This window comes from Herpailurus yagouaroundi, unplaced genomic scaffold (assembly GCF_014898765.1).
Source record: "Herpailurus yagouaroundi ecotype Mexico unplaced genomic scaffold, PumYag 141, whole genome shotgun sequence".
Taxonomy (NCBI): Eukaryota; Metazoa; Chordata; class Mammalia; order Carnivora; family Felidae; genus Herpailurus; species Herpailurus yagouaroundi.
Window position 1 is genome coordinate 75,737,428 of NW_024412396.1, and position 24,841 is coordinate 75,762,268.

The 24,841-nt window shown below is 61.6% G+C and overlaps 2 protein-coding genes and 1 non-coding gene across 3 annotated transcripts in view; 2 read left to right on the forward strand and 1 right to left on the reverse strand.

Moving 5' to 3' along the window:
* Positions 1-7,491: 7,491 nt before the first annotated feature.
* TRNAR-UCG (transfer RNA arginine (anticodon UCG)) lies at positions 7,492-7,576 on the forward strand. Its single transcript has one exon. It is a non-coding gene; the product is annotated as a tRNA-Arg (tRNA).
* A 2,544-nt stretch (positions 7,577-10,120) lies between these two features.
* On the forward strand, positions 10,121-18,513 carry PLD4 (phospholipase D family member 4). The gene is made up of 10 exons (XM_040478400.1): positions 10,121-11,088; positions 12,826-13,019; positions 13,400-13,583; positions 13,725-13,845; positions 14,233-14,360; positions 14,918-15,118; positions 15,524-15,663; positions 15,805-15,970; positions 16,059-16,155; positions 16,689-18,513. The coding sequence occupies exons 1-10, from the start codon at positions 10,897-10,899 to the stop codon at positions 16,889-16,891; spliced, it is 1,626 nt and encodes a 541-aa protein (XP_040334334.1). The 5' UTR covers positions 10,121-10,896; the 3' UTR covers positions 16,892-18,513.
* Positions 18,514-19,753: 1,240 nt separating this feature from the next.
* The window catches only part of AHNAK2 (AHNAK nucleoprotein 2), a 17,918-nt gene continuing 12,830 nt past the window's right edge, over positions 19,754-24,841 (reverse strand). The window contains exon 10 of the mRNA XM_040478453.1: positions 19,754-24,046. Within this exon, the coding sequence (XP_040334387.1) occupies positions 20,285-24,046 (3,762 nt within the window). The 3' untranslated portion in view covers positions 19,754-20,284. The remainder of the gene's footprint in view (positions 24,047-24,841) is intronic.

Consider the following 24,841-nt stretch of genomic DNA (forward strand, 5'->3'; position numbering starts at 1 on the left):
GCTCTGGGGGGACAGCGCAGAGCCTTCTCGGGATTCTCTCTCTCCCTCCCTCCGTCCCTCCCCCCACCCCCACTTTGTCTCTCTCTAAAAAAACAAACTTAAAATCACTTAAAAAAAAGATGTATGACATGTAGAGGAACAAAGATAAGGATCTCATCAGACTTCTAATCCAAATGTCAAAGGTACAACATAACATCTAGAAGGTGAAATAAAATTGTGACTTTGGGGTTACAAAGATTTCTTAAATAGGACACAAGAATCAGTAGCTACAGGAAGTTTTTTAAAAAATACTTATTTATTAGTTTTGAGAGAGACAGCGCAAGCAGCAGAGGGGCAGAGAGGGAGACGGAGAGAGAGAGTCCTAAGCAGGTTCCGCTCTGCCAGCGCAAAGCCTAACGTAGGGCTCGATCCCATGAACCGTGAGACCATGACCTGAGCAGAAATCAAGGGTCAGACATTTACCTGACTAAGCCCCCCAGGCGCCACCCCCCAAGGGAAGTTTTTCTTAAACTGGGCTAGCTCAGCTAAGAACACTTATTCATCCAAAGATCCCTCTAAGTGTGAAAAGGAACGATATTACCTATAACGAGATTCAGCAAGTAATCCGTATCCAAAATACATGGGTCCTATAAGTAGAGACAACAAGACAGACAACGCAATAAAAAATGGTCAAAAGAGCTGAGCGGGTGCTGTACGTGAGGAGCTCAGGGGGTCGGAGAACTGTGTGAAAAGAGGTGCCACCTCGTCTGTCATCAGAGAAGCGCAAGGTAAAGCCATGATGAGACAGCACAGCACGACCAGCAGAGCTGAAGCGAGGGTCCCTGTCAAGGCTGGGGAGAGTGGAACAGCTTGACAATCTTGGAAAAAACTCAGCACTAGTTACTAAAGCTACCCAATGCCTACCCATGACCCAGCAACTCTCCTGGGTCTACACCCAAGGGAAACAGTGCGGTGATCCCCAAAAGACATCATGAGAACGCCCACAGCAGCCTCACTCATAAGCAGCTAAAAGCGACCTCCGTGGCCATCAGGAATGGAATGGATCAGTAACTTCTGGTATGTTCACGCACTGAATAGTACACCGTGACGAAACGGAACCTCACACGTTGTGATGAATCCGCACACACAACCAAGACAAAGGAAGCCAGGTGCCAAATCTATGCGCTGTGTCGTTTTGAAAATAAGGAAAACTAAGCCGTGGCCGTGGAAGTCAACACCAGTACTCTTGGAGGGAGGTATTGGCCAAGGAGGGCTTGAGGTAACGTCCTCTGTCCTGATTTCTGTGGTGGTTACACAGGTACATGTATACAAAAAAATCCATTGAGTCACGCACCTGAATATCTATGCCCTCCACACGGGTACCTTTTACTGCAATAAGGATTCAAAAAACTGATGATGGAAAGTGAATGTATTGACACAAAATTGCTCATAATATTTGCTTGTCATCTTTTTAGGGTCTGAGGGTCTGTTTCTGTGCTTTTTCATTTTCACCCCAAATAGTGGTGATTCACACCTTCTCTCTCTCTTGCTCAGTCTTGCTGGGGTCTACCCACTTTATTTTTCCTTCTGTAGAGCCAACTGCTTGGGTGGGTTCGTCAATTTTCTCTATGATACATTTGTTTTTTGTTGCATCAGTTTTGCTCTTATTCTGTATTTTATGCTTATTGTTAGTTTTCCCCTCTCTTCCCTATTTTAAGCTTTCTTTCCTCCCCTTTCCTTTCTTTCTTTCTTTCTTTTTTTTTTCAACGTTTATTTATTTTTGGGACAGAGAGAGACAGAGCATGAACGGGGGAGGGGCAGAGAGAGAGGGAGACACAGAATCGGAAACAGGCTCCAGGCTCTGAGCCATCAGCCCAGAGCCCGACGCGGGGCTCGAACTCACGGACCGCGAGATCATGACCTGGCTGAAGTCGGACGCTTAACCGACTGCGCCACCCAGGTGCCCCATCTTTCTTTATTTTGTGAGATGGATCATCATTGATTTTCAGCTTTCCTTCTTTTCTGATATATGGATTTCAGGCTACAAATTTCCTTCAAAAGACAACTTTAGCTGATCCCGTGAAGTTGGATATATTGTATTTTCATTGTCATTTGGGTGAAACAATTTTTAGTGTTCATTAAGATTTCTTCCTTGGCCCGTGAGTTATTCAGATATGTGTTGCTAAATTATCAAACATTTGAGGATTTTCCATTATTCTTTTGTAATTGATTTCTAGCCTATTTCCACTGTGGTCTGAATATATATTTTGAATTATTTCGATCATTGGAAAGGTATAGAGTATGCTTTTTCATCCAGAATATGGATAGTTGTGATAAATGTTTCATGCGCCTTTGAAAAGAATATATATACTTCCATATATTTTCTGTCTTTTATCAGTTTGATCAGCTTTATTTTCAAATATATCCATTAATGTTTTGTCTGCTATTTCACCAGTTGCTCCAAGGGCTGTGTTATAGTCTGCCGTTGTGATTGTGGATTTATCTATTTCTCCTTTCAGTGCCATCAGTATTTCTTTATGTGTTTTGAAGCTATGTTATTAGTTGCGTACAATTTAGTTGCTATATTCCTGGTTGATGAGCCCTTTTATCATCATGAAGTCTTCTTTATCCCGAGTTATTTTTCTTGCCTTAAAGTCTACTTGGTATGATATCTGTATATCTAGCTTTTCTCTGGTTGGTGTTATCATAACATCCTTTTTCATCCTTTTATTTAAACTTTTGTAGATTTTGTCTTACAAAACTCAGTCTGACAATATCTATTTTTTAGTTGGAGTGTTTTTAGTAGATTCCTGGCAATTACCAACATATTTAACTTTAAATCTGCTATGTTATATCTATTATTCCATTTTTCTTCCCTTTTTGTGTTAGGATTAATCAAGTATTCTTTTCCTTCTCCTTCTCCTCTTCCTCCCTCTCCCTCCCTTCCTCCTCCTCCTCCTCTTCTTCTTCCCCATTTGCTTGTTTCCCCATTTGCTTGTTAGTAATACTTTCGTTAGACTCTTAGTAGCTACCCAAACAATTATAAAACCCATCTTTCACTTATTATGGTCTAATGTGAATTGTTCTTTTTACTGCTCCCTGGCAATTACAAAATAATTCACAACTCTAAAATTCAATTATAAAATTTATCTTTCACGTATTAGGACCCAGTGTGAGCTCGCAGTTTTGCTACTTCCTAGACCACATACAGACCTTCCAGCTCTTTAAATCCGTCTGCCTCTCCCACCTATGTGCCGTTACGAGCAGGCATTTTAACTCTGCAAATATTATAAACCCTACAATGAACTGTCTTATTGATTTCTGCAGTCAACATGCCCTAAAGGTACTGACATATTTGCACTCTTCTTTACAGCCGGCATTGCCATGTTCCCACCTGGGGTCATTTTCCAATAGACCGTCACTGAGATTTTTGGTTTTGGTATACAGGTTGGCTGTGACGAAATCTCTCTACTTCTCGAGCGGGGAGTGTTTGGAAATGTTTTTATTTTGCCTTTTCCTTTCACTTGGCACATTGATATAATATTCCAAGTTGGCAGTTACCTTTCTCTGGCACTTAAAATACACCGTTCCGTCGTCTTCTGGATTTCCTTACTTGCATGGAGAGGTCAAACGCGTTACTGCTGCCTTTCTAGATGGTGTCTTCTTTTCTGGCCGTTTTAGGTTTTCTCTTTCGTTTTAGTTTTTCGGTGGTTTTCCTACAATCAGGAGCATCTCTGCGCTCCTCTGTGTTGAGGTGTGTGGCACTTCTTGAACTGGCCTTTCACCAGTTTGGGGAAAGCCTCAGCCATCCCTCTTCAGATATAATTCTGCCCCAATTTCCCAATTCCCCTTGCTCGGACTCAGTTTATTCATGCGTTAAACCTGTGTGCATGTCCTGTGTGTCTGTCATGCTCTTTCCCGCATTTTCTATGCATTTTTCCTCCTTGTGTTCATCTTTTATTGTGTCTACGTCACAGCTCGCTAGGCCTCCTGCACTTCTGTCCTGGCTGTGAACCCATACGTTGCACTTTTTACTGTGGTTATTTCATTTTTAATTCTAGAATTTCTTTGATTTAAAAAGAACGTCTCCTTTCTCCAAGTGAAAATTTCCATCTTGCCATTTGTTGTTCTGAACATGTTAATCACAGCTGTTGCCAAACTTGTTTGATATCTCCAATATTTGACCCCTGCTTCTCCTCTTGGCTCGATGTGCTGCTGTCTGGGTGACTCTTTTTTTTAAGTTTATTTATTAAAAAAAAAATTTTTTTTAATGTTTTTTAATTTATTTCTGAAGGAGAGAGAGAGCATGAGAGGGGAAGGGGCAGAGAGAGAGGGAGACACAGAACCCGAAGCAGGCTCCAGGCTCCGAGCTGTCAGCACAGAGCCCGACGCGGGGCTTGAACCCACGAGCCGTGAGATCATGACCTGAGCCAAAGTCGGATGCCCAACAGACTGAACCACCCAGGCGCCCTTTAAGTTTCTTTATTTTAAGTAATCTCCACACCCAGTGTGGGGCTCATACTCATGACCCCGAGGTTAAGAGTCACACATTCCTCTGACTGAGCCAGCCCGGTGTCCCTTGATGTCTGGTGACCCTTTTTTGTTTGTTTCTGAGAGAGAAAGAGAGAGAGAGAGAGAGAGAGAGAGAGAGAGAGAGAGAGAGAATGAGAATCCCAAGCAGGCTTTAAGCTCAACACCGAGCCAGATATGGGGCTTGATCTCACGACCATGAGATTATGACCTGAGCTGAAATCAAGTCAGATACCTAATTGACTGAGCCAGAAACCCCCAGGGACTCTGAATTTAAAGTGACAGACATTGTGAACGGGGACAAAAAGAGATCCCGTGGATGAGGTTACACTTATCAGAGAGGATCACCCCCAGAGAGGGACGGATCCCTTCAATCCACTCAGGGACTGAGGTGTAGACAAGCCTTGTTCTACCTCCTGTCTGCCCGTCCTTCCGGGGCTCTGCTCTCCTGGAGTCCCCCGGAGTCCCACCTGTGAGGCGCATGACGTCACCAGCGCCCTCCTCCTCTGAAGGTCGCCCTGAGGTCAACTCCGCGTCCCCGGAGCGGTAATGTTCCGGAGCCCCCCTGTGCTCGTGTCCCATGCAGCACACGAGTCAGCAGGTGCCTCAGGAGGAAAACCGGCCCGGAGGGTCTGCTCCTCTTTCTCTGGAGGATCTGGACCCTCAGTCCTGGAGGCCCCGGCATTGCTGGACCGTGGTGTTTCCCCCCTGGCTTGGCGAGTCTGCCCGACGCATTCTGCCTTCCCACCCGGCTTCTCAGCCCCTCACGCTTTCTGCTTCCCCTCTGACGACCAGAACATCTAGAACCGTGAGCTGAACGTAAAATCGGAACCGGAGGCAAAGCTGAGATTTTAAGAAAGAGAGAAACCCCGCGTACCAGGAGTCCCGGGGGAACTGGAAGCTGGACGGTCAGGGAGCGCCGCAGGGCCTCTGGGGGCAGCCGCGGGCCCAGAACCGCCCGTCGGGGCCGGGCACGCAGGCTCGGCAGACCAGGGCTTGTGCCCAGGAAGCGCAGCGGTGACATCAAGACCCCCGCTCCGAGCTGAGGGCCCCCAAGTCTGCACGCGCAGGGGAAGGGTCAGGAAATCTCTCCCGGGGCCCAGCGAGAGGCCAGGGAGGCGCATCGGCTCCGGGCTGTGGGCGGATGGAAGAAAAGGCTGCGGCAAGAAACGGAAGCCCGAGAGAACGCTGAGTGGCCGGTCACAGAGCTGGAGACGCGACTCGGCTGGCGGGCGGGGTGGCGGCTGGAAACCGGCCGGATGCCACCGCGGAGGTGGAGACGCGCGGCGCGGGCAGGAGGCTCGGCGCTCACGGAACGCGAGCGCCACAACGCGAGGGCGCAGACAGTGGGCGACGGCTGAGAACCTTCCAGAAATGACCGCGGCACGCATCCTCCGGTTTCAGAGGCCCGAGCCCCACGGCGGACGGATGCGAACCAACCTAACCGGGCCGCGCCGGGCCGCAGGACGGGAGGCCAAAGACGCAGGGACGGCCTTCGAAGCCACGCCGAGGGGAGGGGAGCCGACGCGCCGTGGGGGGCAGCAAAACGGAACCGCGTCTCCCTCCCGGGAGCCGGCCCTGCCCGCCCCCGACGCGGGTCTCCGGGCCTCCAGAACAGAGGCGATCGGTGCTGCCGTGGCAGCCGCCCGGCGCCCAGCAAACCGGTAAACGCGTTCCTTCTGCACACGCGGTGTCTGCGGACGGGGTGAGGAGAGAAGCCTGCCCTAGCGGCACCCTCGGACCATTCCAGAAGACCACAGACAAGGAGGGCTTTTGCCATGTTTGTTCGTTTTTGAGGGACAGAGCACGGGTGGGGGAGGGGCAGAGAGGGAGGGGGAGCCACGGAATCCGAAGCAGGCTCCAGGCTCCGAGCCGTCAGCACCGAGCCCGACGCGGGGCCCGAACCCACGAACCGTGAGATCGTGACCTGAGCCGAAGTCGGACGCTCAATCGACTGAGCCTCCCAGGCGCCCCCGCTCTGTTACTCGTAGGATGCAGATCTGAAATACAAGAACATGCACCAGCCTAAGGTAGAAGGATATTTTTAAAAAGCCAGGCCAATATTAATCAGGACAGAGCTGGCATAGCTAAGTTAAAATCGGACAACATAGATTTTCAGACGGAATCCGTTATTCGGGAAAGTGCGAGCAGTGCGTGGTGACAGGTGGCCCAGTCGGGGACGTAGTCACCTGAAGTACAGCCTTGGCTGCGGGAAGCAACAGTCCACGTGGGAATCTCCGTGGCCCCGCACCACAGACTGTTAAGAAATGATGCGTAATATTTGAACAGTGCGTCCACGAGCCCCACAAAGACGGATGTAGACCCCAGGCCCTCCCCAGCGGAGGCCGCGTTCTCATCAGAGACAGCCACAGCACACGCGTGAGCACGAGGTTAAGGACCCAGTGCCGCCCGGGCCTTGTTTTCTGGCCCCAGCGCTAGGAGGCTGCAAATCAGCGACAGAAGGAGCTTCACATGACACTTGGGAATCTGAAACCAAATTTCCTTTTTTTTTTTTTAAGATTTTATTAAAAAAATTTTTTTTAATGTTTATTTATTTTTGAGACAGAGAGAAAGAGCATGAACGGGGGGAGGGTCAGAGAGAGAGGGAGACACAGAATCTGAAACAGGCTCCAGGCTCTGAGCCGTCAGCACAGAGCCCGACGCGGGGCTCGAACTCACCGACAGTGAGATCGTGACCTGAGCCGAAGTCGGACGCTTAACCGACTGAGCCACCCAGGCGCTCCTAAGATTTTATTTTTAAATAATCTCTACACCCAGTGTGGGGCTTGAACTCACAACCCAGGGATCAAGAGTCGCACGCCGTGCCGACTGACACAGCCAGGTGCCCCTAAACCAGATTTCCAGATCATTCATGAGTGACAGAAAAATAAAACACTCAGAGATAAATATTGGTGGTGCCACATAGGGGATGGTGGGACGCAGCGAAAGCAGAATTCTGCAGAAAATGGATCCCTTAGGGGCGCCTGGGTGGCTCAGTCGGTTGAGCGTCTGACTTCGGCTCAGGTCGTGATCTCACGGGTCGTGTGTTCGAGCCCCACGTCGGGCTCTGTGCCGACGGCTCAGAGCCTGGAGCCTGCTTCGGAGTCTGTGTCTCCCTGTCTCTCGGCCCCTCCCCTGCTCATGCTCTGTCTCTCTCTGTCTCTCAATAATAAATAAACCTTTAGGGGCGCCTGGGTGGCACAGTCGGCTAAGCATCCGACTTCAGCCAGGTCACGATCTCGCGGTCCGTGAGTTTGAGCCCCGTGTCGGGCTCTGGGCTGATGGCTCGGAGCCTGGAGCCTGTTTCCGACTCTGTGTCTCCCTCTCTCTCTGCCCCTCCCCCGTTCATGCTCTGTCTCTCTCTGTCCCCAAAATAAATAAACGTTGAAAAAAATAAATAAATAAATAAACATTAAAAAAAAAAAAAAAGAAAACAGATCCCTTAAACAGTTGTAGCAGCAAAGAGAGCTGGGGATTAAGGAGCCAAACATCCAGCTTAAGGCAGAAAACTAACCACAGAAATACGAACTATATGACAGGAGGCAGAAGGATGCAATAAAAGGTGAAATCATAATAGAAACAAAAAATATAAAAGTGGATTTCTTGCAAAAATATTAATAAAATAGCCAGAATTCTGACAAGATCTCCCAAGGGGGAGAAAAGATAGGCGGCATAAAGGCCAGTGTGTGGAAGGAGAAGGGGGCGTCCCCGTGGGCGTGCGGGACGGACGCGGCGAGGAGGGTGGTGTCATCCATACCCTTTGTCCGTACGACTCGTAAGAGCGAACAGAGAGACACGTTCCCAGAAAAATACCATTTGCCAAATGTGACTCTCAGAGAAACAGAAAGCCTGAACGGTCCTGTAACCGCTAAAGAAACTGAATTAATGGTTGACCACCTTCCCACAAAGATGCGAAAAATCACGACAGGTTCCCAGGCTCCCCGCAAATGAAAAGGGGTATTTTAGCCTGTTTTTACAAACTTCGAAATGTAGGGAGAAGGGGAGAAGGGGGTGCGTACCGAATCCATTCCAGCACTCTGATATAATTTAAATACGAAAACCAGGCGACGCGGGACGAGAAAGAAGTGTGACGAGTGACGGTCGTGAGCACGGATGGACGAGCTGAGGTCCGTTATCGCCGCAGCCAGTCCGACCGCGCGTGATCGCGGTTCGTATGGGGCCCTTCCAGGAGACCGAGGGAAATTACACCCGAGAAACTCCCTGACCCGCTCCACGAACAGGTTCAGGGAGAGAAACCCGGGTGATGTCAGTAGGTGCGTGCGGAGCGCGAGGCAGTCCCGGCGAAGGGGCGGGACTTGCCCACCAGCCCGGCCGCGCGGAGCGGTGACGTTAGGATTGCTCCTTGGACATCGTGGTAAAGATGTGACAAGCCAAAGCTAATAAATAATCATAGTGACGCTGGTGGGAACCAGCGTTTTCCATGTAAGAGGAAAGAGATACGAGGACACACACGGCTGGGGGAGAAAACCTGGCAGTGGACGGGGAGCCTCTGTCCTGGGGGAGCCGCGCGCCCCCACGTCCCCTGCAGCGCTCTTCACGACAGCACACCGCGGCAACACCCTGCGCGTCCACCGGCAGACAAATGCACAAAGGAGACGTGGTGTGGGGGGGCGCCTGAGGGGCTCTGTCGGCCGAGTGCCCGACTCTTGGTTTCGGCTCAGGTCACGATCCCGAGGTTCATGAGATCGAGCCCCGCATCGGGCTCTGTGCTGACAGCACGGAGCCTGCTGGTTCTCTCCCTCCCTCTCGCTCTCTCAAAATAAATAAATAAACTTAAAAAAAAGATGTGGTGTGCATCCACAGAGGCAACAGAATACGACTCAGCCATGAAAAAGAAGGAGATCCCACCACCGGTGACCTTGGCTGGGCCTTGCGGGCATCCCGTGACCCGAGGGGAGTCAGGGAAAGACAAACACCGGAGGATCGATCCCTTGGGTGGAGTCTGAGAACACCGGGCTCACAAAAACAGAGAACAGCCCCGGTTGCTGGGGGGTGGGGGTGGGGGGGGAGCAGCCCCCGTGGGGGGCCATGGGCCACGCTTACAGTCGCCAGGCAGATGGGTCCTGGGATGTGGCGGGCAGCACGGCGAGCACGGCCGCTAAGAGAGTGGGTGTCAGCTCTCGTCACAGCAAAGCACTGACCGTGTGCGGTGGGGGGTGACCCGACCCGCTGGTCACTTTGCAGCGTCTGGAAATATCAATCGTGTTCACCCCGGAAGCTAATACAACGTCATGTGTCAGTTATATTCTCAGTAAGACGGGGGAGGGGACATGACAAAACTAAGAAACGGGAGAAGAAACAAAGAGCCTTGTGAAAGCTCCTCCCGGAAGGGTCCGCGAAGCCGACGCAGAGGGAGGGGCACCGAGGTCAAGCCACTGAGGAGCTGGACGTGTGGCCCCAGAGTGTCAGCCCTGGGCTGCTTGCTGGGAGCAGGGCCGAGCGTTTTCCTAGCACAGATTTTGCGTCCCTAGCGGGGGACCCGCGGCTGCAGCCCCCGCAGCCATCCCTGCCCCCTCGGGCTCGCAGGGGGGAGAAAAGGGGAGGGGGAGGGGCGCGGGGGGATGGGTTTGGGATGGCGTCGGGAGGCGGGCTGGCAGGAGGCCGGGAGGGCAGGAGGGTGGAGCCCCCGAGAGGCTATCGGCGCCCTCAGGACGGAGCCTGCAGGGAGCCCCCGCCCCTCCCCCCTGGAGGACACAGCAGGCGAGCCAGGACACCCTCGCAAGGACACCCTACCTGCTGGCGCCTCGACCTTGCGCTCCCAGCCCCCAGAGCTGTGAGGAGCAGGTGTGTGCTGTTCACCAGCACCCCCCACCCCCACCCCCCGCCCCGGTCCTCACTGTCTTGTTTGGCAGCCTGAACAGACTAAGAGAAACCAGAACTATGACCCGTTAACATCAAGGAGTCGCTGCTCTTGTGAGGGGCGGCACTCGTGTGGCGATCCTGTGGGGAATCTATTCGTTTCGGTCTTGATACATAAGTGGAAGTGCCCTGTGGGACTTCTGGGATGTCCCTCATGCCCCTAGGACGCGGAGGTGATGGCTGAACTCCAGCAGCCTCTGTGGAGCCACGAGGCTGTGGTCACCGCTAGGGAGTGGGAGCTGAGAGCTAGAGGGACCTGGCTCCCAGTGGCCGCGCAGCCCACCCCGTCTCCCGGCCACCAGCCCCTAAACCTGGTTAGTGGGAGAGAGAAGGGGACAATCAGGCCTCCTCGGGTCTCTGTGGCCGGCAGCAAGCCTGACCGATACCCAAGCCTGTGACTAGAGAGTGCCTCCCCCGGGAGGGGCAGATTTTCTCTGGAGGTGAAAGTTCGCAGGCCCTCACCCCCCCCCCCCCCCCCCCCGCCCACGCCAGCTCATCCAGCTCCAGATGTCTGCGGGGGGTGCAGAGGGAGGTACTCAGGACAAAGAAGAAGTGGCCAGAAGCGGAAGCAGCAGCTACAGAGAGGAGGCAGGTGGGCCGGGGTGGAGGCCGCCGGAACCCGCCCGCCCGCCCTCACGGAGCTGGGGGCCCGCAGTCTGCCGCTGGAGCAGGATGAACGCCAAGGCAGGAGCCCCAGGGGTAAGTGCCAGCCACGCCACGGCCGGGCGGGAGAGCCAGGCAGAGGGCCCTGGAAGCAGACTGCCAGCAGCCCTGGGCCCGGGGGTCTCCAGCAACCCCCCCCCCCCCCGCTTCCCCCTCCGGCAGCCGGGAGAAGCAGGGCCTCGGGGCGTCCCCGCCAGCGGGGCGGCAGGCCCTCTCCCCTGCCTGGGCCAGGCAGCCTCGTCCCACGCTCTGCGCCCTGCAGGGCAGGAAGTCCACGCCTCCAGCCATGACCTCTGACACCTGCAGGGTCCCAGGGCTGCCTGCCGCGGAGCCGGGGGTGCTTGGAGCTGCCCCGCAGGGTCTCCCCGCCCACTGTGCTAGCGGGTCACCCTCTGCCCAGCCCTGGACGTGAGGCCGCCAGCGCCGCAGTGGCCCAGGGCCGCCCTGCGTGGCCGGCCTCCCAGTGTTGTTCCTAGCGGCCGAGAGGAGACGATGTGCTCTGGGCATCAGTGGCCGGGGCGGGGGGGTGGGGCGGTGCCTGCGACAGCTCCAAGTCCCGGATGGGGGGGCCCTAGGGCTCTGAGCTGCCCTCTGCCTGGGACACCTGGGGGACAGGCCCTTTTCCGTGTGGTGCATCCAGGGAGGGTGTGCAGGGATGTCCCTGGTGCCGCCTTGGCCCCGTCCCCAGCCCGGACTTCACACCGACTGCCTCTCCTGAGAGTGAAGGCCTGGTCGCGGACCCGGATCCCCCAGGTTGGGGGGGGGGGGGGGGGCGGTAGGGGCAGCCCCTGAGCTCAGCTCGGCCAGGTGGAGGGGGCACCTCGACGCCCCGAGCTCCCCTCCGGGGGACTCCGGCAGGCCGTGGTGTCGGACCTCCGTGGCTCTGCCTGAGGCCCTGTTCCGCCCCCTCACGGTCCGGCTCAGGGCAGACACGCCTCGTGCGGCCGACCGCTCCCCACACTGAGGCAGGCCAGGGTACCCCGTGGGGGGCGGCCTCAGAGCGAACCCCAGGCTGGAGTCGGAGGCCGAGCCAGGTTCCTCTGGTCCCACCCACAGAGCCCGCGCGGCCACTTAACGGTCTGTAAGGGGGGCCCGGCTGAAAGCAGAAGTGACTCCGGGACTCGGCACACATGTGGCTGAAAGGAGGAACCGAGATTCAGACACCGACACCCCGAGAGGGAAACCGAGAGGGGAAAACAGCCCGAGGGCCGGGTCCCAGGCGCACACGCACGCACACGCACACACGCACACACGCACGCACACGCACACACGCCTGCTTTTCAGCCTCTGCACAGAGGCCGCCACCTGAAGGCCAGGCCGCCCAGGGGGAGGGCAGCGGGGCGCCTCCTTGCGCAGGAGGGGGGAGGCCTCTGTGGGGGCCCCAGCTGCCCGGGCACCGCGGGGCCATTCCAGGCGGGGCTGGAGCTCCCGGTGACGCCACGGCCCATGGGACGGAGGCCAGTGCGGTGGCACTGGGGGCCCAGGGGAGGGGGCCCTGAAGCCCAGCTGAGCCCCGGGCCAGACCAGCAGGGGGCTCTGCACCTGCGCGCCTCCCTGTCTCCGGGGGACCTGGGGGACGGCATGGGGTCACAGAGTGCGCCCCAGGCCCCCTGACCCCCGGCACAGTGGGCTTGGGCCCTGCTCACTGCCACCCTCGCCAACCCCTTGCCTGTTGGGCCCCACCCCGCCGCGGGCCTGGTCCTCTGGGGGGGGGGGGGGCCCGTCAGCCCAGGCCATCTGGGGACCCCACAGTGATGCCCTTCTCCCCTTCAGGTTCCGGGAGCGCTGGCTGTGCTGTGGCTCGGTGCCATGACCCTGGTCTACCTCCTGTGGCAAGGGCACCTGTCCCCCACCTGGGGCCAGCTGCACCCCGAGGAAGGGCCCACCAGGCCCCGGGGCCACGGCTCCAGCCCGGCCCAGGAGCCCCTGCCAGGGGGGGCCCGGCAGCAGCAGCAGGACTCCTGCCGGTGAGTGGGCTTCTCGGCTCCCCACCCCCGCCCCCACCCCCTGCCCCGGGGTGGCGCCCCTGCTCCCACCTGCCCGCACTTCCTGCGCAGCCCAGCCCGCACACTCCCCACCTCCGGTCCAGCCCTTCCCCGGGGCCATCTTGGGTCGCCTCCAAGGGCCTCCGCAGCACCGGTAGTAGGCGGCCCAGACCCAAAGCCCTGCTCAGGCCCACAGCCCTCCAGCGGCTCAGGTGTGCCCCGCCCAGTCTGGTGGCACCCCCTGCACGCACCCTCCGCCTGGGCGGGGCCCCACGTTGGCAGCGGCCCCTCCGGCGCGGCCGGCCGGCCGGCGGGGACGGAGGTAGACGGAGGGGACGCTGGCCCCTGTGCCCCTCCTGCAGGCTTGTCCTTGTGGAAAGCATCCCGCAGGACCTGCCCTCCGCGGCCGGCAGCCCGTCTGCCCAGCCCCTCGCCCAGGCCTGGTCGCAGCTGCTGGATGCCGCCCAGGAGAGCATCCACGTGGCCTCCTTCTACTGGTCCCTCACGGGGCCTGACATCGGGGTCAACGACTCGTCTTCCCGGCCGGTAAGACCGGGGCCCGGCCCGCCCCCTCCGGGCACGTGTCTCTGGCTCTGAGCCGTGGGAGTGCAGGGCGGGCCCCTGGGGAAAAGTCTGGGTCCCTCCGGCTCGGCGGGGGTCACCCTCACGGCCGGCCTGGCCCCGCAGGGAGAGGCCCTTCTGAGCAAGCTGCAGCAGCGGCTGGCCAGGAACGTCTCCCTGGCCGTGGCCACCAGCAGCCCGTCGCTGGCCAGGAAGTCCACTGACCTGCGGGTGCTGGCAGCCCAAGGTAGGCGGCCGCCCGGCCTGGGCCTCTGCGCCCAGGGACAAGGGGAGAGGCCGGGAAAGGCCGCCCCTGCTCCCCTCGGTCGCCAGGAGGGCGGGCGGCCAGGGCCGGGGGGTCATTTTCCACGGGGCGGAGAGCGCGGGGTGAGGGTGGGGCTCGGGCGGGCAGCTCAGCCAGGGAGCAAGCGGCCGTGGGCGCAATCCGTGCAAACCTGGGCTCCGGACTTGGGCTGCCCGGAGGGATCCCGGGCCGGTCAACGCCTCCATTTCCCCACCTGTAAAGTGGGGGCGCTGATGGCATCGGCTGAGGACCGATGTGAGGGTCCACACGTCGACCCGACGTACAGGGCTGAGAGCCAGCCTCGCCACAGCGCCCCGAACTCTCGGCCAGGTGCCCAGGTGCGGTACGTGCCCCTGCGGAAGCTCACCGGCGGCGTCTTGCATTCCAAATTCTGGGTCGTGGACGCACGGCACGTCTACTTGGGCAGTGCCAACATGGACTGGCGCTCCCTGACACAGGTGGGTCCGGAGCCCAGCGCGGGGAGACCACCCGGAGCTTGTCTGCCGCCCACACTCCCGGGGGCTCGGCCTGACGTCCCCTGCAGCTCATCATCAAGCGGGGCCCCGCGGGGAGCCGCCAGAGCCGGTCGGTAAGGCAGGGGCCTCGGCGGCCGCTGACTCACACTGGGCAACACCACGGCGCCCCGGGGAAGGCCGTGCCAGTCACTTACACGGACACCTGCGGACCACGTCGAAACCCAGTGCAAGGACAGCTGCGTCTGTGGCCGGACCGTGACACGAAGAACGATTTTCCGCATTTCCTGGCTTTTTTGCGAGACGCGTGTGTCGCTCTGATTACTAGAACCCAGTGCGCGAGAAGAGCCGGGAGCCCTGGGCACCCCCACCTCATCGCCTCCCCCGAGCACGCTGTCCGTCGTGGCTCCTGCGGGTGACGCTGCCTGGACCCGCTGCCAGTGGGGGGGGGGGTGTGTGGCTGCGCTCTGCCTGGGGGGGCCACACGCGCGCACACGCGCACCTCGGGGCCGCCTCCCGCAGACGCTGCCCTGTCCCTGCAGGTGAAGGAGCTCGGCGTCATCATCTACAACTGCAGCCGCCTGGCCCGGGACCTGGAGAAGACCTTCCAGACCTACTGGGTGCTGGGGGCGCCGAAGGCCGTCCTCCCCAGAGCCTGGCCTCGGAACCTCTCGTCCCACATCAACCGCTTCCAGCCCCTCCGGGACCGCTTTGAGGGGGTGCCCACCACTGCCTACTTCTCGGTGAGAGGGGCTGAGGAGCCGGCCAGACCCCCAGGGAGGTCTGGGGCAGGTCCTCGGGGCACCGGTCTGGGGGGCCGGGGAGGGGAGGGACCCAGCTGCAGGGGAGGATGCCAGTCATCACCGTCCATGGGAGACAGGCAGCCTGGGAGGTGGCAGGGTGCCCTGGGGTCCTGGGGCGGGGGGGGGGGGGGGGGCGGCCTGCCGGCTTCCAGGCTCTCCCGCCAAGACTGGGGGCCGCCCCGAGTCTCCCCCCCTCTCCAGGCAGCACCTCTCGGTTTCCTCCAGGTTCCCAAACGCTGGGGCGGGGCGGGGGGTGGGGCGCACGCTAGGGTCACAGGTCCAGAAAGCGCGCGGCTCGGCTCGGGGCCGACCGGCCGTGCCCTCAGGGACCCCCTCCCCGAACAGGCATCGCCTCCTCCGCTCTGCCCGCACGGCCGCACCGGGGACCTGGAGGCGCTGCTGGCGGTGATGGGGGGCGCCCAGGAGTTCATCTACGCCTCGGTGATGGAGTACTTCCCCACCACGCGCTTCAGCCGCCCCGCTAGGTGGGTCCGGGTGGGAGCCCGGCGGCCCTGCAGGGTGGAGGCCCCTCCGCTGCCGTTCCCCGTCCCGCGGGGGCCCCTGCCCGCCCGCAGCTGGCAGGCAGGGACCCCGCCGGCCCAAGACCCCGACCCTGCCTCCCCCAGGTACTGGCCGGTGCTGGACACCGCGCTGCGGACAGCGGCCTTCAACAGGGGCGTGCGCGTGCGTCTGCTGGTCAGCTGCTGGCTGCACACAGACCCCAGGATGTTCCCCGGCCTGCGGTCCCTGCAGGCTCTCAGCGACCCCGAGGCCGGCGTCTCCGTGGACGTGGTGGGCACCCACTCCCTGCGCGGGACGGGACGCGGGGGGCGGGGCGGCCCCGCCCCTTCCTGACCCGCCCCCTCTCCGTTCCCCAAAGAAAGTCTTCATTGTGCCTGTGAGGAACCACTCTAACATCCCGTTCAGCAGGGTGAACCACAGCAAGTTCATGGTCACAGAGAAGGTGGCCTACATAGGTGAGCAGCGAGGGCGGTGGGCGGTGGGCTCGGGCCCGGGCGTCCCCGGGCCCTCGAGCCTTTCCGGGTGCCAACTGTACGGGACGCGGGGGCCACATAAACCCACAGAAGGGGGCCGTGGCCCTCGAGCGTGGCCGGGCCGGGGTGCCGAAGGCGACACTGCCCTTCTGTCCAGCGGGGGCCCCTCAGGGCCGAGGGCTAGGGTGCCCGGCGGGGCTCCGAGGACCAGGCGGCCAGCCCCGCTGCGACCCGGCCCCACAGGCAGGTGGTGAGTCCTGAGCACAGGGTTGTCAGAGCCCTGAGTCCCACCCGTCCCAGGAGGTTGTGGGTGGAGCCTCACACACACACACACACACACACACACACACACACACGAGGGGCCCTTGCCCCGCCCCCAGCCGCACCTGAGGGGACGCCAGCGGCCGTGCACACCTGTCCCCGAAGCTGTGGCTGAGCCACACGCCTGGGCCAGGCGGCAGAGTCCCTGTGCGAGCCCGGTCATCAGGGACTCTTCCCCACCCCACCCCCCACAGGCACCTCCAACTGGTCGGAAGATTACTTCAGCAGCACCTCAGGGGCAGGCCTGGTGGTCAGCCAGAGGGCCTCCCGCGCTCGGCCGGGCGTGCCCACCGTGCAGGAGCAGTTACGGCACCTGTTCGAACGGGACTGGGATTCCCCCTACGCCGTGGGCCTCGACGGACAAGCCCAGGGTCAGGACTGCGCTTGGCAGGGTTGAGGTCCAGCCACACCTGATTCCCCGGCCCCATGGCTCCCGGTGGCCTGTCCCCACCCTCACAAGCCCTGCTCAGGGCCAGGACTTCCCAACTCCTAGCGGGTGCAAACTGTCTGCCAGCCCTCAGCTCTCTGAGCCATCCCCTCTTAAACCTCGCCTCCTGCAGGGAGCCCTCCGGGATGCTCCCCCCTGATCTGAGAGCCACAGTCCCCACCCACGAGGGGGGTCGCTTCAGGGGCCCCCTGCACCTCCCTGCCTCTCTGTGTGAGTCCCACATGGGCTGCACCCCCTCCCGCTGGCCCCAGGTCGGAGTTCAGCACCCCCGACCCTGTGAGGGTCCACACGGCTGCCGTCTGCCCGTGTGCCAGGGAGCCGCTGACTCTCGCTGCTGTCCGGTCCCTGCCCACAGGAACCAGGGGACGGGGCAGAGGCAGGCGCCGGGACAGGGGCACCCAGCACTGTGAGGGCGGGCCTCGGAGAGGCGAGGTGGGCGCCTGGGCCCGTGGGGTGGTCCTGGTGCGCAGGGGGTCCAGGACTCCGGGCAGCGTCCAGAGACCCTGGTTTTGCGCAGGGGGTGGGGGCAGGGTGGGGACCTGGATACACGCGGGCTGGAGCCCCCTGTCCTGGGAGCTGCCCTGCAGAGGCGGAGGCCGGCACTGCAGAGGCAGGGTCCGAATCCCGTCGGACACCTCCCTCGGCCCCCAGCCCCCTGCTGGACCAGAGGCCTGTCTCCGGGCACCCTGGCCTCCGTCACCTCCTGCCTTCTGGCCAAGGCCTTGGAGCCCACCTGGCCCGTGGAGACCCTGTGGCTGCCCTGGGCTGGCGCTTGGGGCTGGCTCAGTGGTCCAAGGGACACTGGACGCCGAGGGACCTAAGGGAGTGGATAGCAGATCCTCCTCTCCCCACATCTTGGGGCTCCTCCTCCCTGCCTCGCCCGGTCCCCTCTGCCCCGGAGAGAGCCAGACGGGCTGGGGTGGGGCACCTTACGCATCCGCATCCTCGTCGGTGAAGAGGGTCCCCCAACCCAGCCCGCCTCCCCGCCCAGCCCTGCACGGGTCCGGAGGGGGGTGCCTGGGGTAGCCCTGCAAGGCGTCCAGGACCTCTGGGAGCTGGTCTGCGTGTGGGCCGCACTTGACCCAGCCAAGCCCCAGCGGCTGCCCAGCCTCCCACCCCGGGGCTCACGTGCCGCAGGGCAGCTCCCCTCGGGAGACCCGCTCTGCTCTCCACGGCTGCCGGTGTGGGTTTGCCCTCTGCTTCCTGTGTGTCTCAGAGCGCGTGGCCTGTCCCCAGGCTCTGTGCCCCAGGCCACGCTGGGATGACGGGTCCAGTGGCCCCGTGGCCATCAGCCAGCGGAAGTGGTGGCCACACCTCGGTGGCAGGCTTGAAGGCCTGCTCCAAAGCAGACCCCACGGGAGACCCAGCTTGACGAGCCTCAAGAGACGCCCCGGGGGGCCTTGATGCGGCTGCTTCTGGGGGGGGGGTGGACACACTCTAAAATGGCCCCCGTGCCCCCACCTCCCGGAACCCACACTCCCGTGTGATCCCCTCCGCTTGGGGGTGCGGAACCCCTGCCTTCGCCTGTAGCCAATAGAACGTGCGGCGGTGGCCGTGCGACGCAAGCTTGAGCCGGCGTCTTGCTGGGAGTCTGTTCCTTGCGGGCGTGAAGAAGCAAACCGCGAGGCCAGGGCGGCAGGGCGCTTTCGGTGCCCCGGGCACACGGAGCTGCCCCGCTGAACGGTGCCAGCCACGAGAGCCCAGCCCCGGCTCGCAGCCTGTGGGGCCCTGAGCAGAGGACCCAGCTGAGCTGTGCTCGGACCCCCGACCCACAGGGAGGGACCGGGAGGTCTTAAATGCACATTGTCTTCGGCGGCCGGTCTGTGGGAGCACGGGGACGCGGCCCGGGTGGGTCCACGCAGCATCGAGGCCCCGTCGGGAGACTCTGCGGCCCCTCCCGCCTCCGGCGCCAGGGCCCCGGGGCCTCGGGTCTTGACCCCAGCTTCAGGGGAGGCGAGACCCCCGTGGAGTCAGGCAGACCCCTGCGTGCGGGGTCCCCAGGAGGGCCGCACACACCGTGTCTGCAGGACGGATGGGAGAGGGAGGCTGCCGGCGCCTGGACGGTGGGCTGGCCTCACTGGACTTTTGGGACAAAGACCCCACCGACCTCCTTCTCCGTCCTCATTCATGACCTGCCCAGAGGCCTCGTGCCCACTTGCCAGAGCGTTTCACATCCCCTGACTTGGGTGGCTCGCCCAGCCCGCCGCAGGGAAAGGCCCGCGTGTGCGGGGGCGAGGGGGAGCGCCCCAGCCCCGCTCCTCCCTGCCAGGGCAGCACCGCGTGGGGGGCTCCCAGCCCAGCTCTTCTTCGCTGCTGCACCCTCCCCTCAGCCCGAGAGCAGCCCTTCCTCTCAGGGGGCGAGGTGGCGGGTCTCCGGGAGCCAGCAGGGGCAAGGAGAGAGGGGAGAGCGGGCGGGTGCCGCGGGCAGAGGAGGGGGGTGGAGAGCTGACACGGGGGTGGGGGACCCTGGAGCCTCACTCTGCTGCCCCCCATGTGTTCCCCGTGGCTGCTGGGAAGGAGGTGAAGGAAGGCCTCCCAGAGGGCCTGTCACAGCCAGCTGCCCTGCTCTGTCCCTGTCCTTCCCGCCGAGCAGTGGCAGCGTGGCCGCACTGAGCTCCCGGCCTGCGCCTCCTTCCTTTCGGTCTCTCACAGCCGCTGACTCGGGAAGGATCTGACGGACACGCGGGTAAGCGAAGGTCTGCTCTAAGGTCCCCCCCCCCCCCCGAACTCTCTCCCACGGCAACTCGGCCCAGACTGGTTCTGGGCGTGCGTGGGGAGCGCGAGCGGGACACAAGACCTCGCAGCCAGTGCTGTGGGTGCATCCCGTCCTTTATTGCCCATCTGGGGACAGCCAGGGAGCTTCCGCGGGAGGCCTGGTGGCAGCGTGTGCGCGAAGGGGCTCGGGGACCGCGCGGGGCCGTGCAGGCACGGACGGGTGCCCCCTCGGCTGGCTCACCCGCCCGCAGCCACCTCCCTCCGCCCCGCGTGCGTGTGTCGCGTGTCGTCCCCAAGCTCGCCTGGGTGAGGCCGGGAGTGAGCTCGTGACAGGCAAGCAGGTGGGGGGGGGGGCTTCCTGGAAGGCGCCAGACTCCACCTGAGACGGGGCAGGACCAGACAGGGGCCACAGGACAGCGAAACTACTTCTACACCCTCCGCGGCCCCCCTACCCCGGAGGTCCCCACAGGGCTCCCGCCCCGGAGGGCCACGTCCGTCCGGGCACCGCCGCCTTGCGCCTCAGTCCCGTGGGGCCGCGGGACGGGAGCACCGTACGCGGCGGGGCCTCTGCCTCGGGATTTCGTTTGGGCGCCCGTCCTCCGGGGAAGGGTCTCCCCTGCCCGGCCCTCATTCGCTGCCGGGCCTGGGCTCCGGGGCCCGGCTGGCGGCTCCGTCCCCCTCCGGCAGGATCAGCTCGGTTCTCGCCGCGGAGGCCACCATCGCCCCGGAGCCCGCGGCCTCCGCCGACCCTCCCTCTTCCTGCTCCTCGGGGGAGAAGCTTTCTCGGGCGTCAAAGAAGGTGCCTGCCTCTTCCTGGAGGTGCTGCTCGGCCGGACCCGCCTCCGCCTCCGCGCTCTTGCTTTTCTTGGCGGGAGACGAGGAGAAGCCCAACCTGGGCAATCGAAACCAGCCCGCTCTCTCCTGCGGGTACGGCGGCCGCGCCTCGGGCTGCGTCTGGACCGGAGCGGGTGTCGGGGCTTCGGCCTGGGGGTCAGTGCTGGCCTCGGCAACAGAGGAAGAAAACCCGATGCTGGGGAGCCAAAACCGGAACAGGCCGGAGGACCTTTTACCTTCTGCTTTGGCTCTGGGGGCCCCGTCCTCCTCTGCCAGGGCAGCCGCCGCCTCCCGGCCCTCTTCCGGCGGGAACTCGAGAATTTCCGCGGGCTCCTCGTCAGAACAGCTGTCTGCAGGCCCATGGCCAGAATGGAGGTCAGAAGAGCAGGCTGGCGTTCCCGGCACGTCTCCATCGGGAGAGAGAATTTCAAAGGGCTCTCCGGTGTCGGGCTGCGGGTCTCCAGAAACAGGTCCTGCTCCTGGGGCTGGCTGGTGAAGGCGCCCTCCTGGCCCAGGGTCCGCAGTCACCGCGTGTGCCTGCGACCGAGCGGTGGGCTCAGGGACCCTCCCCTTTAGTAAGGAGAACCCGTAGGAAGGCGTTTGGGCCTCTGACGCAGGGACCTCTGACTCCCGCACGATCCGGGCAGGAAGAGCCCGGGGCTCCGAGAGCTCCGTGTACACGGCTGTCACCGTGCTTTGTACGGTGACCTGCCTGCTCTCGGCCTCCGCGCTCTGAATGTGCACCCTGACCTTACAGATGGGGGCGGCTTCTGAGGAGCCGGCCTCGGGCGCCTTCAGGACGCCGGCGTCCCGGGCGCCGGGGCTTTGCCCGAGCAGGGCAGTGTCAGGATGGCTCCGTGGGGACGGCAGCTCTCTGACACGGGGCACGAAAACGTCAGCCTCCGCGCTGGGGGCTGGGAAGCTGAACCTCGGAACCTTTAACTTGGGGAACTGGACAGTGAGCACAGAGTCCTCCCAGACTTGACCCACGTTGACCACGAAACCCTGGGACGGCACGTCGGTACTGGAGGCCCTCAGTCTGAGGGGGCCTTCGGGCTGGGGAGGCGGCTCCTCAGGGCCCCCGGCCGGGCCCTGCGCTGCTGCTGTCCCAGCAAGGGGGCGCTGGCCTGCTTCTCCTGGAGGCCCGTGGGGCTCTGCGAGTGTCCCGCACACCCGGAGGGGCAGGGAGCCTGCGCCTGGCCGGACCCTGACCTCGGGAGTGGACGTGCCGGCAGCAGGGGCCTGAGGGTCTAGATTCCTCTGCGGAACGTCCGTGTGAGAAGCTTCGATGCCAGTGGCTCCCACGTCGGCACCGGCCTCCAGGGGCTGCGGGCACTTAGTCGTCTCCTCCTCGGACTCAGGAACAGGGACACCCTGACTCCGGACTGCGGTCGGTGCCTGTCCCTCCCCTGGCGCACTGGTGGCAGGCGCGGGCCCCTGAGCCCCCAGCCCTGCAGACCCAGGCATCTCCTTGGAGGGGCGCCTGAAGCTGGGCAGACGCAGCGCGGGCATTCTAAACCAGCTCTCCCTGGGGCCGGCCGGGGTGACTCCCGCTGGCGCCTCCCGCGCTGGGCTCCCCTCCGTGGGGGAGGCGGCATCTGGGGTTGTCCGGGACGGCTGCAGGGGGACCTCTGTTGAGGGGGCCATCACCTCCCCACAAAGCTGGCTTTGCGAGCTGTCCCCGAGACCGTGCTCTCTGCTACTGTCTCCGAGGGACGGGCCACGGGTGGACAGGCTCGCCTCCGGCGGGGCCTCGGCGGGTCCGAGCGCATCTTCGACGAAGCCGGCACCGGGAGCGTGGGCCTGTGTGGGGTGGAGGGTCACGTCCGCTCCTTCTGGGGGCCCAGCTGCTGCACCTGCACCCCCGCCCCCGCCACTTCCGCCGGCCCCTCCTGTGGAAGCCGTCATTGTGGGAGGTGAGACCTTCAGTAGGGCGAGGGCGGGTGCTCTGACCACCCCCTTCTCTCCCTCCTGCCCAAGACTCACATCCTCACCTGCTGCTGCTGGTGGCAGGGAAACCCCCGGTGGCGGGGCGGCTCCAGGGGCTGCTTTGGACTCCGCCCCCTTTTTGGGGGACCAGCGGAAAGAGGGAAGCTTGACTCTTGGTGCTCTCACAGGACCACCCCTCCCCTCAGGCTCCGCGTCTCCGGCTGGGGCTTCCCCTCCAGCCACTGCTGATGTCCCCGCGGTGCCCACATGTCCCTCTGCCACCGTGGACACAGAGACTCCTGCAGATGGCAACTGACTGCCTGGCAAGGGGAACCCCGTGGCTTCCCTGGCCGAGGAGTGCGGTCCCCACTCAGGGAGGGGAGGGGACAGGGCGGGGACACCCTCTGCAGCTCCGGGCTCCGCCATGCCAGCTGCTGATTGGGGGGATGACAGTTGGAACTTTGGTCGATGAAATTTAGGAAAAGTCACGCGGCCATAAGATTCAGGAAATACAGTGTGCACTGGGCCACTGTGGCCGTCAGGCCGGGACAGCAGAATATTCTCGCTGGATGGGGAGTCCACGGCACCGGCCACGCTGGGCAACTGAGACTCCGCCTGGGACCCAGACAGGCCTACACAGGGCAGCTCGGGGGACGCGGGGTCACGGGGGATGGTCACCTGGTACTTTGTAAGTGTGACGTCCTCACCCAGAATGAGGCTAGAGGAATCCCCACGGGGACCACTGAGCCAGCCGGGCCGGGACTCCGGCAGGGAAGTTTCAGAAGTACTGGACAGCCCCGGGGACCCGCCATGCGCAGACTCGATCGGAGGCGAACGCATGGCAACATCTCCTCCAAAAGCTAAGAACACTTTAGGGGTTTTCCCAGGTGGAGAAAAGACTTTGGGGAGTTTAAAATGGGATTTTTTGCTTTTGCTTCGACTTCCATCTTTCCCAATTGAGAGACCTACGTCACCTTTGACTGTGACGGCATCCTCATCACGAGCACGTACGACGGGATGCATGGGGCCAGGAGAAGGACTGAGGTCAACATCTTTGGCAATTCCCTCAACAGGTGGAGAGACCAGAGAGGACTTACTACTGGGGAGACCAGAAGAAGAAATGTTGATTTTAGGAACCTTCAACTTGCTTCCTTTAGAAAACAGTTCCAGGTTCCGAGAGGACATTTCCACATCTGACTTAGTCCTGGGAGACCGGGCGTCCACGTCCACGCTGGGCAGGGTCACATCCATGTCGGGGGCGCTCAACTCCCCTCTGGCGGTCTTCACGTCCAATGTAGGGCCCTTGATGTCCACCTGGGGCGCCTTAAAGTCCACTTTGGGCATCTTCACGCTGGGCATGTGCACCTTGGGCACGTGCGCTTTCAGTCCGGCTCCTGCCGAGGGTTCCTGGGGCTCCCCCTTGGGCATTTCGATCTCCGGGAGCTTGTCGGCTACGATGGCAGTCTTGAGTTCTTGGTCAGCATATGGCAGCTCAACGGAAACATCACTGGACTTGACCTCAGCTTCCATGGAGGGCAGGGACACTTCCGCCTGGATCTTGGGCAGGGACACGTCCACCGCAGCCTCCAAGGACTTGTTTGGCGCTGAGGCACCGAAGGACGGCATCTTGAACTTGGGCATTTTGAACTTGCTGTCTCTAGCAGTCACCTCCTTGTCTCCCAGGGTAATGTCACCCTCCAACTTGGCCGTGGGTGCCTGGACGTCCACGTCTGCACTAGGCAGAGTCACATCCACATCGGGCGCGGTCACCTCCCCTTTGGGGCCCTTCAGATCCACCTTGGGTCCCTTGATATCCACCTTGGGGGCCTTGATGTCCACCTGGGGCGCCTTAAAGTCCACTTTGGGCATCTTCATGCTGGACATGTGCACCTTGGGCAGGTGCCCTTTGACTCCGGCTCCTGCCGAAGGTTCCTGGAGCTCCCCTTCAGGGATTTGGCCTTCTGGAAGCTTCATGCCCACCATGGCAGTCTTGACCTCTAGGTCGGCAGATGGCAGCTCAACGGTCACATCCCTGGTCTTGACCTCAGCTTCCATGGAGGGCAGGGACGCTTCCGCCTGGATCTTGGGCAGGGACACGTCCACCGCGGCCTCCAAGGGCTTGCTTGGCGCCGAGGCACCGAAGGATGGCATCTTGAACTTGGGCATTTTGAACTTGCTGTCTCTAGCGGTCACCTCCTTGTCTCCCAGGGTAACGTCACCCTCCAACTTGGCCGTGGGTGCCTGGACATCCATCTCCACACTGGGCAGGGTCACATCCACGTCAGGGGCGCTCACCTCCCCTTTGAGTCCTTTGATATCCACCTTGGGCCCTGTGATGTCCACCTGGGGGGCTTTGATGTCCACTTTGGGCATTTTGATGCTGGGCATGTGCACCTTGGGCAGGTGCCCTTTGAACCCGGC

Bases quoted from the DNA above. Each gene is read 5' to 3' on its own strand.
- PLD4 (XM_040478400.1), top strand. From the start codon at position 10,897: ATGTCTGCGGGGGGTGCAGAGGGAGGTACTCAGGACAAAGAAGAAGTG. The intron at 13,020-13,399 runs GTGAGTGGGCTT...CCCCTCCTGCAG, and splicing joins CAGCAGCAGGACTCCTGCCG to GCTTGTCCTTGTGGAAAGCA. The intron at 13,584-13,724 runs GTAAGACCGGGG...CTGGCCCCGCAG, and splicing joins ACGACTCGTCTTCCCGGCCG to GGAGAGGCCCTTCTGAGCAA.